This window comes from Malus domestica, chromosome 14 (genome assembly GCF_042453785.1).
Source record: "Malus domestica chromosome 14, GDT2T_hap1".
In the NCBI taxonomy this organism is placed as follows: domain Eukaryota; kingdom Viridiplantae; phylum Streptophyta; class Magnoliopsida; order Rosales; family Rosaceae; genus Malus; species Malus domestica.
The window spans coordinates 8146921-8161345 of record NC_091674.1 but is presented as its reverse complement, the minus strand read 5'-3'; the positions used below and the strand labels follow the sequence as shown (position 1 = coordinate 8161345).

The following is a 14425-nucleotide window of genomic DNA, read 5'->3' as shown; positions in this document are numbered from 1 at the left end:
AACAAGGGGAAAAGATTGATGTTCTATAAGCATGGTATCGAAATTCATTTAATCGAAATTCATTTTAAGTATGGTTCAAATCATAAAACTATACTGCAGAACGAAACAAGTCTTACAAAAATCTCAACTTAATATTTTCGTTAATTAGCCTTTGATCTATTTGATAGGAATGAGTTATGGCGTTGTTAAGGTAGCTCACTAAGTATTCTATCATTTGTCGAAACTAAATATGAGAAATTATTTTAGCACGCTCACTTTTCCTTCTGAAAACCCAAATTTACTTGCGTCGTTTCATTCTCTTTTGATTTCTTCAATACAAAAGCCAAACCCTATTTCATACAATACCATTGTAGAAAATGGGCATGGATGGGTAAATAAGCAAACTTAGAAACATTGGTTCTGTTACTAAATAGTCTGCTTCTAGAGAATAGGTATAACACAATCTCATTCGGCTGTTAATAGGTAATCGATATTCTCAAACAATTTTGTATTCAATTTTACAGCTTACAACACAAACAGTTCATCCGAATGCTTAAAAACTATATGCATTTGCAATTTGTCAATGTGAACCGCGATATTTATATCCAAAAGAAAATACAAATAACAAACACTTTCTCCAAAAATGATACCTATGCTCTTGAAGTACCGCCGTGATCTCTCTCAACGTGCTCTACAAGTGCTACTGGATCACGAAATCCTTTGCTACATTTCGGGCAGGCATCAATTGTTACTTTCTTCACCCCAGCAGCTCGGTTGCCACTCTTCTCATGGACTTTTTCTACATGGTCTACTAGTGTGGTGACTGAGGAAAACTTAGCACCACACTGAGGACACACCTCAACCTGCCCGTTTCTACTCCCACTGCTGCTGCTGCTCGGCCCCGTTCCATCCTTTGCTATCTGCCACTTTTGGCTAAGTTCACTACTCAGTTTTGCAACACTTGCTTCAGCTGAGGCTCGAAAAGATGAAGCTGCAGTAAGAAAGCTACCCCACTTCGGGGATGATGCGGCAGGAGCATGACTCGGTTTTGACACTTCTTTCCTACTCCTACTTAAGTAGCCCATAAAGGGAAATCCTGCTTCTGGTTTCTTGGGTCCAGGACACTTGTGATCAGGTCCAAATCGGTGCTTCAAACAGTGGTCTACCATGCAATCCCTGCACTTGATTGTGTTGGAGAATGTTAAGATCTCCTTGCAGCCAGGGATAGGACATTTTTTCTTCTTTGTGGCTTTCTCATAATTAGAAGGGTCGCAATCAGTGTTAACATGTCTCTCCCAAGTAATGTTTGGATCTTCATCGGGAATCAGATGAACTCCTTTGGCACAGAGGGGACAGATGACAACAGTAACATTGTTTCTGTCACCGTTCGGACAATTATGCTTAATGTAGCTTCTATGCTCCAAACAAAATACCTACATAATGTCAACCGTGTGTCAGTATGAAGAATCTAATATTCAAGAAGCAGAAATAATGCAGGAAAACTATAATCCACAATTCGGGAAGATGGAAGATGGAAGATGGTAAAAAGATGGAAGCCTACGCTATAGTAGAAACCTGAGTAAATAAGGCTTTTTTGACCCAAAAAAAATTAAAATAAAGACTTTAGGGATATATTCAACCCTAACCATTGGTTGCCATACATCAATTGCATTTTGATATTTGGTGAAAAACCGCAATGTATGTGACGAATCACACCACCATTCCAGAAGGTGCAATACATTTCACTTCATTTGACCATCAGTTTCTTAAGTTCAAACATTTCCACCATTTATATTCTCCTCATTAGAGTGAAATCTATATACATGAAGCTACAACATCAATTTATTCCCACTACACAAACATTAGCACCTTGATATTTAACATCACATAAGTAAACATTCAGTAACTTATTTGCAACTCAATTAATTCCAAACATTGCGCATGCACGGCAATTTAACATGAGTCCGAAACAAATATTTATATCAAAAGAAAATACAGAGCAGGAATAAAATACCACCCTATAAAATTAAAAAGTTTCAACACAAGCAAACGCCAAGATCGGAAATTTACTGTAAGTCCGGACAATGTTGACAGAAATTGTCAACCTCTCTACTTTTAAAAAAGGTCGTACCCAGTGCACAAGGCTCCCGCTTTACGCAGGGTCTGGGAGAGATGAATGTCGGCTAGCCTTACCCATTTATGAATGTCAACCTCTCTACTTTTAATAAGATAAATTTATTCCGGCATTTCATCCTTTTCTTTTTCCAAGAGATACAAATTCATAATCCAATCTGATGTGCATCCAGACCATTTTGCATTTTCTCCAAGCTTTGCCTCCCAAGAATCATCAAATTTTGAAACTTTCCCTTTTTTTTCTATTTTTCTCAGCAACCAAACAGAGTGCAATCATCTCCCCCAAAGAATCAACAAAATTTGAAATTTTCCTTCTTTTTTTTATCTGGGTAATTCTACTTCTCCTCAACCAACCAAACAGAGCATAATCCCGATCCCAATAACCAAAATCTAAATTTCCAAAACACAATACACATTCGATATTCATAGAAGCTATGGAGGTAAGAAATTTACATATATATATATATATATATATATATATATATATAGAGAGAGAGAGAGAGAGAGAGAGAGAGAGAGAGAGAGAGGACCTGATGGCAGCTATCGCAAGTGAAGGGCAAGAAATCGATCTTCTGGCACTCCGCGACGTAGCAATGCCTACCCAGATCTGGGAATTCCGGAGTTCCCATCCGAATTTTGCACGCTGGGCAGTAGAAGCTCGCCGCCAATCAACGAAATGAGTTGAAATGTAAAGAATTGACCGGATTATTTGGTCCCGGGATTTGTTGGGAGACGCCGGAATCGGAATTGGAATCGGATTGTCCGAGGCTTGGATTGGATTTTGGCTTCCGCGGATACAGAGAGAGACACCGAATACGCGGGAATCCCAAGGCCACGGCCGCCCTAGTTTTCTTTTCTCCCCAAGAGAAAAGAAAAGACAGAGTCGCTGCAACCTGCAAGCCGCCCCCGAGAAATTTATTGAGAAACCGAAAAGACGAAGAAAAGTAGAAAACTATAAAATAAAATAAAAAATAATTTTTTTGGGGGTATTTTTTGGAATGTTACACGTTGATTGATATGTGTATGATTAGATTATTACTTAAATATTGATTAACGTGATTATTTTTTATTGATGATACATTATTTGGTTTGACAATTTAGTTTAAAAATTTGATCTCTTTCGCATCATCCTTTATAAAAACCAAAATATGTGGACTGGAGTCTTTGCGGAAGTGAGAAATAAATGTATTTGGATGTGTCTTAGAAGAACTGAAAGCGTTTTTTATAAAAATGCTTTTGAAATCAGTTATTAATAAAAATACATTAAATCCTAGAAAAACAGCTACACTTTGTTTGGAAGAGAAAATTTAAGATTAATAAAGAATTTTAAAATCATGGAACTTCATTATCAAGAATTTATGAATTTTCTTGTTTGGTTAACATAAAAAAACAATAGAATTTGTACGGAATTTGTTATTTTTAAACTTTCAACCACAGGAATTGGGAAATGACACATATTTACAATTTAAACTTGGGAATTGGAGGTTCCAAATTCTAAGTTTTTTTTTTGCGGAAATTCTAAATTTCTATGTTTATGAATCCGAACAAAGGAATTGGTGCATGCCAATTTATAAGTTCTAATTTTTGTCAAAATTTTAAGTTTATTTCCATCATCCAAACATAGTGTTAGTTCTTTCTGCAAAAAATACATTATTGATGCTTCTTCCCAACTATATGTGAAATGGTTGATGGCTTATTTATAAGGACTTATATTAAGAGTAATGCTATCCACACATTCTTTTTTACCTATCACACACTCTAAGTTAATTTTTGTCATTTCATGTTTTTCAATTCATTCGATCAAACAACTGAAAATTGAGAAGAGTGTGTTGAAGGTTAAAAGAGGTGTGTGAATAACAACATCCTATATTAACAACACTACATTTTACTACGCTTATTTGTTTGAATTCTGACATGGGACGGAATAGTTCGAACTTGGGTGCATGAGAAACAATAGTTGTGTCACCTTCTTGCCCACTTATTTGTGACTAATGTATGTTCAGCATATAAACATCATAATTCAAAATAGTCATATTCTTTATTATCATTAAAAGATTATCTATAAAAAATATCTATAAATTTAAAAATCATTTAGTCATACTCATATATGGGTAGACCTAACTACCACTGGGTGCCACTTAGTACTACGGTATAGTAATATTTATTTTTCACTTATAAGTGAGAGGTATTAGGTTCGATTCTCGCCAAAGACAAAGTTTGAATCACATTATTGCTAGCTCATTATGAGGCTAAGCCTACCCCCACCCTCCCCCTTAATGTAGATAATATCGTTTATTCAAAAAAAAAAAATTACCATGGGGTGGCCCAATGGTTAAGAATGAATTCCAGACCTGTATTCCACATGACACGTCCTGGGTTCGATTTCTGGCGCTAATGAATTGCACGATGGTGATTTTAGAGAATATTCAATGGTTAGAGATTGGGACACTTGTCATTCATATGTAAAGTTAGTTAATGATGGTTGTTAGAATTTGTTGCTTATAAATACAAGTGAGATGTAATAACTTATTCATTAAGCAATACAAAGATATTAGATTTCTTCCTTTCTCTCTCTTTCTTTCTCTTCGAATCATCTACTTCTCTCTCTAAGATACATATTCATCAACTATCAGATTGATTAGCTATGGTTAACATGGTATCACTCACAGGAATTGCAAACGCATCCTCAATCATTTGACGTGCTTCTGCTACTCTTCGTCTCTCTCCGCTGAGTTCTTCATCTCAGTTTCTTTGTTTCTCAAGGTTGGTGATTTTTTGTTGCGATTTCTAGGGTTTGCAGTGTTCATATCCTTTGATTTCTAAGGTTTGCAGTGTTCGAAAGGACTTGTGTGATCGTTCTTCTTGCTTCTCTGCATCAATGGTTTTCTGCAATCATGGTGACTGCTTCACAACCACATATTGTTCAATTGTCGATTACTTCACTTATTTCCACTATTTCTACATCTGTGAATGTTCAACTTGATGATTCTAATTACTTGGACTAGCAATTTCAAATGCAATTACTTCTTGATGGTCATGGACTTTCTAGCTTTGTTGATGATATTCATCCATGTCCTGCTAGATTGGTTAATTGCTCTGCTAAATCCATTGTTGAAAATATTACCCTTGATTATTCCGCACAAGTTGAGAATGATTTAGACATTGGGATTCTAGCCTTGGATGGCTTACCACCTGAGTATAACACTTTTAGGACAGTTATAAGGGGGCGTGAAAGTGTTATTTTCCTTAAAGACTTCAGGTCTCAACTTCTTGCTGAGGAATTGGTTGTGGAAAACAGTGTGAATTCACAGTTTCTCTTTGCAATGGTAGCTAACAATGTTTCCTCTGAGGCTAAAACCACAAATGTGCAACCCTAGCAAACTGCAACTATGGACTTTCTTCTGGACGATCAACTTACTTCTTAGGAGGATATAAACAGTCTAATCAAAACAAGCAGAAGGGAAGGGGCAGATTCAATCAAGGGTCTAGATTTCCTAGACAGTCTTACAATGTGTATCCCACTTCTGCATCAGGTATTCTTGGCAGTACCCCAAGTGGTCGTTCTTTTTTTACTTCAATCATTTGCCAATTGTGGAATACATTTGGTCATTTTGCTGCTTTTTATGGTACTAAACCATGACCAAGACAAGGCTGACACATTTGTGAAAACCTAAACACTCAACTTGGTTTTGTTTCTACAATGAAAAAGGTCCTAATTACATTGGTGCACCTCAGTTCGCTCATTCTCATACGTTTATGCTCTATCTGCACATATGGTTGGTTACTCCTATGCTTCACAACCATCTACTTCACAGTCTCAAATCCATGCTATGAACACTGTGCTTTCTTAGCCATCTCAGACTGCTACTCCATAGGGAACACCTCAATTTTGGCTTGCTGATTCAGGAGCTACAAATCACATAACTTCTGATCTTCAAAATCTGTCATTGGCATCTCCATATCCTGCAAATGAAACAGTTCAAACTGCCAAGGGTGAAGGTTTGAAAGTGTCTCATATTGGTAGCAGCATTATCAAGCCTTCAGTTCATCCAATTAAACTTAATTCCATTTTATATGTCCCACAACTATCTCATAACTTGCTATCAATTCACAAGATTTGTCTTGATAATAACTGCTGGCTTATTTTCGATGCCTATTGTTTTTGGATCCAGGACAAAGCCACAGGGATGATCTTGTACAAATGACTCTGTAATAATGGTCTCTATCATATCCCCTCACTTGCTCGACCACAAATAAACATTCAACAAGCTATTGCATGCTTTGGAAAACTTGTCAACTCCAATCTTTGGCATAGTCGTTTAGGTCATCCATCTAACCTTAGTGTCTCCTTAATGCTTAGGAATGCTATTATATCTTGTGCTAAAGATGTTTATCCTGCACTATGTAATAGCTGCTTAGAGGGAAAGTTCACTATGCTACCATTTCAATCTAGGTCTCATCAATCCATTGTTCCTTTTGAGGTTGTTCACAGTGACCTATGTGGTCTTACACCATGTAATTCAATGGATGGTTTTAAGTACTATGTCACTCTTATTGATGAGTGTACTAGATTCTGTTAGTTATTTCCTCTTGTTAATAAACCAGACTTCTTAGCTTCCTTCGTTTCATTCTGTGCATTTGTGCAAACTTTATTTTCAACTTCTGTTAAAACCTTACAAACTGATGGAGGTGGAGAATATGTCAACATAAACTACAGACTTTCTTGCAAGACAAGGGGATTATTCATCATAAATCATGTCCTTATACCCTTGAACAAAATGGCTTAGCTGAGAGGAAACATAGACACATCATTGAAATTGCCATAACTTTGCTACAACATGCTAAACTTCATTCCCAATTTTGGTCATTTGCCTGTCAAACTACTGTGTATCTTATCAACATAATGCCATCACCACTTTTACAACACAAATCTCCATTTCAACTCTTGTTTGGCAAATTACCTGTTATATTTCATCTGAAGGTGTTTGGTTGCTCATGTTTTCCATTACTGAGATCTTACAATAGTTCCAAACTGCAAGCTAAAACAACTAGATGTGTGTTTCTTAACTGTGCATCTCAATACAAAGGGTATATCTGTTTTGATGTCTTTAAGCACAAGGTTTATATTTCCAGACATGTGTTTTTCAATGAACTAGAGTTTCCTTATTCTCGTTTGTTAAAACAGTCTACACAATTCTCTGCTTCCACTTTTCCTAGTGTTGCCTTACCACCACCATTAGTCACAACTCTTGACAATGTCCTAGTGTCTTCATCTTTAACACCTATGTCACAACATCCATCACAGACTTTATCAAGTTCTTCTATTATCCCTAGTTCATAACATGTGCCTGTTGCTTCACCCTCCCAGAGTTCTATTACCCCATGATGCCTCTGAGTTCATTACTGGCACTGCAAGTGAATCCTTCTCACTCCATGTGGATCCTTTGTTTGATCTTGAAAGCCTTTAAGTGGTTTTTCCCCTTGTTCACTCAACATGCATCCAATGCAGACTAGAAGTAAATCTGGCATAGTGAAGAAGAAGGCCTTATTGACAGTTCTAGATGATTCTGTAGCTGTAGATTTATCTTTGGTTGAACCTACTATATACAAGACTGCACTTAAGGTTCCAGTTTAGCTTAAAGCAATGTAGGAGGAAATTGAGGCTTTTCATTCTCAGGGTACTTGGTCTCTGGTTTCTTTTCCTTTATAGAAGAACTTAGTTGGATGCAAGTGGATTTTTAAAATCAAGAAGAACTAAGATGGTATTATTGCCAGGCATAAAGCTAGGTTGGTGGCAAAAAGGTCCTGTCAAGAACCAGGATTGGATTATGGAGAGACATTCAGTATAGTGGTTAAACATACTAATGTTAGGTTGGTTTTGGCTTTAGCTGCACATCATGGATGGAAATTGAGGCATCTTGATGTTAAAAATGCATTCTTGCATGACTTGTTGCAGGAGGAAGTGTACATGTCTCAATCCCTTGGTTTTGAAGATGCACAGAATCCCCACTTAGTTTGTAAACTTCATAAGTCTTTATATGGCTTGAAGCAAGCTCCAAGAGCATGGAATGAAAGGTTTATTACATTTCTGCCTAGCATTGGTTTTCAATCCACTTACTTAGATTCTTGTTTGTTTGTGAAGAAGGTTGGCAGTGATATTATGATTTTACTTCTCCATGTGGATGATATTATAATCATATGAAGTTCTTCATCTGTCATTCAATATGTTATTCAATCCTCTCACTTCTGAGTTTGATATAAAGGACTTAGGTAACCTGCACTATTTTCTTGGTATTCAAATCAGCTCAACTAAATCTACGTTGTTCTTGTCTCAATCCAAGTATGTGGAGGATTTGTTGCACAAAATTGAGATGTTTGTTTCTAAAAGTTGTGATACACCTTATTTACCTTACAATAGGCTTATCAAGGATGATGAGGTTCCCTACAATCCCACTGCATATTGAAGCATTGTAGGTGCTCTCCAATATCTCACATTTACAAGGCCTGATATTACTTTTTCAGTGCACCAAGTCTGCCAATTTATGCAAAATCCAATGGTTTCACACTACACTGCTATCAAACGCATAATTCGGCTCTTGAATGGTACAATACATCATATGATTACTTATCCCAAATGAGACTTAGTATTAAAAGCTTTTAGTGATGCTGATTGGGCTGGAGATCCAAATGATCGTAGGTCAACAACAGGTTTGGTTGTGTTTTTGGGATCCAATCCAATTTCCCGGTCTTCTAAAACGCAACAAACGGTCTCACGTTCCTCTATAGGAGCATAATATCGTGTAATGTCCACTACTCCAGCTGAGCTTGATTGGATTCGACAGTTGCTTTCATTTATGCAGATTCAAGTACTTGCTCATCCTGTTTTATTTTGTGATAACTTATTTGCTATTGCCCTCTCTTTTAATCCTGTACAACATCAAAAACCAAAAACATATCGAAGTTGATGTTCATTTTATCCGAGAACAAATTGCTAAGAAGCAACTTGAAGTGCAATTTGTGTCATCTCGAGAGCAGTTTGCAGATATACTTACTAAAGGTCTCAGTGTACCCTTATTTCAAACCCACTGCAGCAATCTCATGCTAGGATTCTCCAACCATGATCTTGAGGGGGGATGTTAGAGAATATTCAATGGTTAGAGATTTGGACACTTGTCATTCATATGTAAAGTTAGTTAGTGAAGGTTGTTAGAATTTGTTGCTTATAAATACAAGTGAGATGTAATAACTTATTCATTAAGCAATACAAAGATATTAGACTTCTTCCTCTCTCTCTCTCTCTTTCTCTCTATTCGAATCCTCTACTTCTCTATCTAAGATACATATTCATAAACTATAAGATTGATCAGCTATGGTTAACAGGTGATCGGGGTAGGCTGAAATGCCTTTGTGAGTCTCTCCAAACCCTGATAAGGTGGAGTGCTGCGGCGAGCCACCAGCTGGTCCTTACTATATATATATATATATATATATATGTGTGTGTGTGTGTGTGTGTGTGTGTAGATCATGAGATTACTTAGGTGGCTACCCACTTCGATTTCAAGTTGCCCAAAATTCAACTATAGTCTTGTTCTTAACCTTCCACACCATATATAACCAACTTCACTTGCAAGCCCCAACTGAACAGGCTAGGCTTACGTTTATGCAGGTTGGCCTTGTTCTTATATCGATCATCAAATTAGATCACTATGGTTATAGTTGGCGAGAGATTTTTCAGGTTTCCAGAATTTTGAGAGGCTAAATTAATAAGGAATGAACCACAAAATGTTGGATGGAGAGCATTGCAAAGGCATATCAATGAGATTATTGAGTGAGTAAATTGTCGTTTTTCCCCTTGAACTTTCACTAAGCTTTCAATTTCCTCCCTAAACATTTCAATTGGAATATTAAGGACTCAAATTTTTTGGTCGATTTCTCTCCTGTTGTAAGTTTTTCATTAATTCCTTCCAAAATTTTGTCAAATGGAAGCATGTGCACAACATGTGAGGATAGTTCAGTCGCTTCGTTCTTTAAAATAATCGAAAACCCTAGATTTATAAAATGTCGACTTATGAAAATATGTGTAATTTTATAGCTTTTGTATCTGAAGGTTTAGCGAATTGACGATTTTGTCCTAAAGAGAGTTGCGTGGCGTGTACATGATAAGAGTTAACGTTAATTTAGATGGGATCTATGGAAAATTAACTGTAGGGGGCAAATCGGCCAAAAAAAGAAAAAGAAAAGAAGTTTAAGTCCTTGATTTTCCAATTAAAAAGTTTAGGGGGAGAAATCGAAAGCTAAGTGAAAGTTCAGGAGGGAAATATGCAGTTTACCCTTAGTAAATATACAACTCCACAAAATAGAGTTCGCAAATCCCTCTCGTATGCGTTTGTAATACTCATGGACATCATTTGTAATTCCTTCTATCAAACGTTTTGTGGTCGATTCTTTAAATTAACCTGAATTCTAGTAAATCTTTCATGTTAGAGGCCTTTATAGATGGAATCACTTATAACCAAAATGATTATGTTAAGGCTAGTGCTACATACGCTAGATTTATACACCAAATGATGTGACACATTTTATACTATATAAATTTTTATTACAATTTTAATCAAATTTCAACTTGTATTAAAGCACAAATTTAATTAGTGCCACATCATTTAGTGCACAAATTTGGTACATAAATTTAGTGCGTCTTATATTATTCTTGTGTTAATGACTTAATTATCTGTTAACACTAGTAAAAAAAAACAATTTGCGTGACGCAGGTCCTTCGTCGCGCAAAGTAAAAAAAATGTCACACAAAATTTTGCCCAACGAACCTTCGTCACGCGCAAACCGTCACGGCAAGACAGTGACAGAAGGCTTTGCGCGACGCAGGCTGCGTCGCTCAAAGTGGCGTCACGCGAAGATGCTTTGCACGACGCATGTCCTTGAGTCGCACAAAGTGATTTTGCGCGACGTAGCCTACGTCGCGCAAAGTGGATTTTTGGTTTTGGTCAAAAATATTATTTTCTTAATTTTTAATAATATTGTAATTAAATTCTAAACAATAACTAATTAACCAAAGAAAAGTATTTAATTATAAAATATATGGAAATGTACATACAAGATGTCCGAATAAAAAAGAAAAAACTACAAGTAGTCTTCTAGGTGAAGTGGCTAATGGGTATCGGCAGGGTGAAATGGCTCAGAAGTCGAAGGTGTAGCAAGATCAGGTACTGGTAGCGAGATTTGGAGGCCAGTCATCTGTATGGCTCATACAAGGTCTCTCATGTGCCCAGCATAGGCCTGCAGCTGCTTGCCCTGGGCCCTTATTTGCTCCCTCATCTGCTCGCCCTGGACCTCAAGCTGACCCTTTAAGGTTGTCACTTGCTCCTTCAATGAATCGACCTCTGCGGTGTTCGATCTAGAAGAAGAGGCACCAGTCTCACGAACTCGTGTTTTCCCCATGTACCGAACAACCTTGTCGTGACGACGACTGAGGTTCTGATCCAGGACATCAGTCAGGATCTGAAAACTTGCATCCTCGGGTACCGTGATCAGAAGGGTCCGGCTCGCAGTGGCGCTGGTAAGGCCGCTATACACTGAGCGGCTAAACGAACACTGATGACGTCGATGAGACAGACACCTGGGACGCCGTAGGAGTAGCCTCAATAAAGGGTGTAGGCTCCCCATTCAATGGAGCACTCACGCCTGGAGCAGAGATGCTGATAATGTGGGAGGCGTATTGGTCACACTCTGACGACGAGTGATCAAATGCGACATCTATACACTTTTTGAACCATAAAATTATAACATTAGAAACTAATCAATTAGCAGCCAAAGTAATAAGTAGGTTACCAACATTCTTAATTTCAAAACAAGTACAGACAATGTATATTTAAATTGAGCAAGTAACAAATTATATGCAACAACCTTATGAACAACCCTGATCACAAAAAATTATTGTATGTGCTTGTGTATATGTGTGTGGATCAACAATTAGATACGCAAAATAAATGTGACTATTGTATGGTTGATATTATTCATTTGCAATTTGCCATTATCTGGTGATTCACTTCTTGTTAGCTACTGTCCAGAGATATCACTGGCAAGCACCAACTTTCACTTGTCCTAGAGTTGATACTTCATTTTATTTCAAGGAATAAGGTGATACAAAAAGAGGATGACGACAAAGAAGAAACAATATCTTCGCCAATATGAAGAATCAGAATGAAAAGCTAAAGCACATAAGTTATAACATTAATCAACAGAAAAAGGTGAAATTTAAGTCATTTTTTGGTACGAGGGATGAAGACTCAAATTCAAGTCTTATTTTCGGTGATCTAGTTATGTAGTTAAGAACTTTGATATCAAGCAAAGTAGGAAACCCATTAATCCATTTAAAAAGCAAAACTTAAATTACTGATAGGGTTAAACTAATCAAACTATTATAAAAATTAAAATAGAATAAGAAATGGAAATTCCAAATTGCAGTGGCAAACATTTTGCAATCCATCATCCAACCAACTAATCTTCCAATTATTTGCATATACATACATATATATACACACACACACATATATATGCTTGGAATATGTATTTAATTATTGCAAAGAAGCAAAACAAAGAAACGAGAAAATTAAAGGGAAAAGGAAAAGGGGAGAAGAGAAAGAGAACTGAGACTCAAATTTAAGTCATTTTTCGGTACGAGGGATGAAGACTCAAATTCAATTCATATTTTCGGTGATCTAGTTATGTAGTTAAGAACTTTAGAGCATAATTTGAGCATTGTTGAAATGAATCTGCAGTATTCACCTGTGGAATTACAGTTCATGCTCTTATGTCTTTAAGAGTTATCATGTCTAAAAATGAGATGTGGAGAAAGAAGAAGCGGAAACAACTGAAGCGGGGGAAAAAGGGTAACATAGTTGAGCATATGATAAATTTTGAAATATGTGTAAAAAGTAGAAAAAATTACCTCCAATAAGAACACCAACTCTAGTTGTTCCCCCACAGCGACCAGACAAGTACTTTGAAGGATTGCACTGGGACACTAGAGACACGACAACCAGTAAAAAAAATGTTAGAACAAAACGAGCCAGCTTGAGATTGTGATGCTATGTATATTTCAGCTTCAGAATATTAATATGTCAGGCAATTGGTAAAAGTTACAGATGCATTTCAATTCACATAAATAAATGGAATGCAAGCAGAATTCAAGGCTCGAGATCACAGAGTAAATCACCCACGAGTTCTGACTTCCTATGTATGGTATATTCTAACTATAACAGTTTGTACAGGTCATTGCAAGCTTTTATTTATTCAACAAGAACTCGGTGCAAATCCAAGTTTGTTACATCCCCTCGTGAGGAATTAAGATGCGAAATAGGAATTCAGTAGAACTTGTAAGTTTGAGAGACTATCAGCGTAATTAGACAACTTGTACTATCAAGGTTTACATTAGTTATTGTTATAACTTAATCAGGTCAACAACCATCGGATAGCAAAGTTTACTACATGGACAGTTGCACTGGAAAAACTTATGCTGTAATTTTACAAGTCTTCTCTCCCCTCTTAACTTGCAGATCCAAGGTCCTAAATATATCTAGTAAAGGCATGTGCTTCACCTAATATTCTCTATAAACAAACAGGGGAAATTGCACAAAGGCTTTGACTTTCGGTAAAGTATTCGTTGGGATAGCGACCATTCAACTCAAAACAATAAGAAAACATTAGAATACTGCAGATTCATTTCAACAATGCTCAAATTATGCTCTACATACTCAGATCAATCTTGGTAATAACTCATAAAAACTGCCAAACATAAATAAGTCATCGACAAAATTGCAAAAACTTCAGCAAGAACACCTCCATGTTCATACACAAAACACACATACAAATCAACAAAATTGCAAAAACTTCAGACAATCAACTTGAATCACATCACGAAAAAATCAATTTGACAAAAACCCAAAATGCAATTTGAGCCTAAACCGTAAATAACAAAAACCCATCGAAAATCAGAAACCCTCACCTTGATTTTGGGACTTAATTCGCGTCGACTTCGAGATTCGTGTGGCTGCCTATCGTTTAAGACGAGAGGGTAGTGGTGGTGGTTGGATTCGAGATTGTGAAGAGGAAAGCTTGCGAAGAGGAGAGTGATGTCTATGGGAAAGAGAGAAGGAGAGATGAGCGAGAAGGAAGAGAGTGGTCTATACGAGAAAGAGGGAAAGAGGAAAGAGAGATGTCTACGGGAAAGAGGTCCAAACTTGGAAAATTGAAAAAAAAACCGCCTATTTTTCACTATTGCATGGCCAAAATTATCATA

At 36.8% G+C, this 14425-nt stretch overlaps 1 protein-coding gene across 1 annotated transcript; it reads right to left on the bottom strand.

The window, feature by feature from the left end:
• Window positions 1-447: 447 nt before the first annotated feature.
• LOC114821038 (zinc finger AN1 and C2H2 domain-containing stress-associated protein 11-like) lies at window positions 448-3232 on the bottom strand. Its single transcript, XM_029092751.2, has 2 exons — window positions 2643-3232; window positions 448-1412 (listed from the first exon to the last, which is right to left on the bottom strand). Exons 1-2 carry the CDS (start codon window positions 2739-2741, stop codon window positions 630-632), a joined length of 882 nt encoding a protein of 293 aa, XP_028948584.2. The 5' UTR covers window positions 2742-3232; the 3' UTR covers window positions 448-629.
• Window positions 3233-14425: the final 11193 nt, after the last annotated feature.

Bases quoted from the DNA above. Each gene is read 5' to 3' on its own strand.
- LOC114821038 (XM_029092751.2), bottom strand. From the start codon at position 2,741: ATGGGAACTCCGGAATTCCCAGATCTGGGTAGGCATTGCTACGTCGCG. The intron at 1,413-2,642 runs GTCCTCTCTCTC...GACATTATGTAG, and splicing joins CTTGCGATAGCTGCCATCAG to GTATTTTGTTTGGAGCATAG.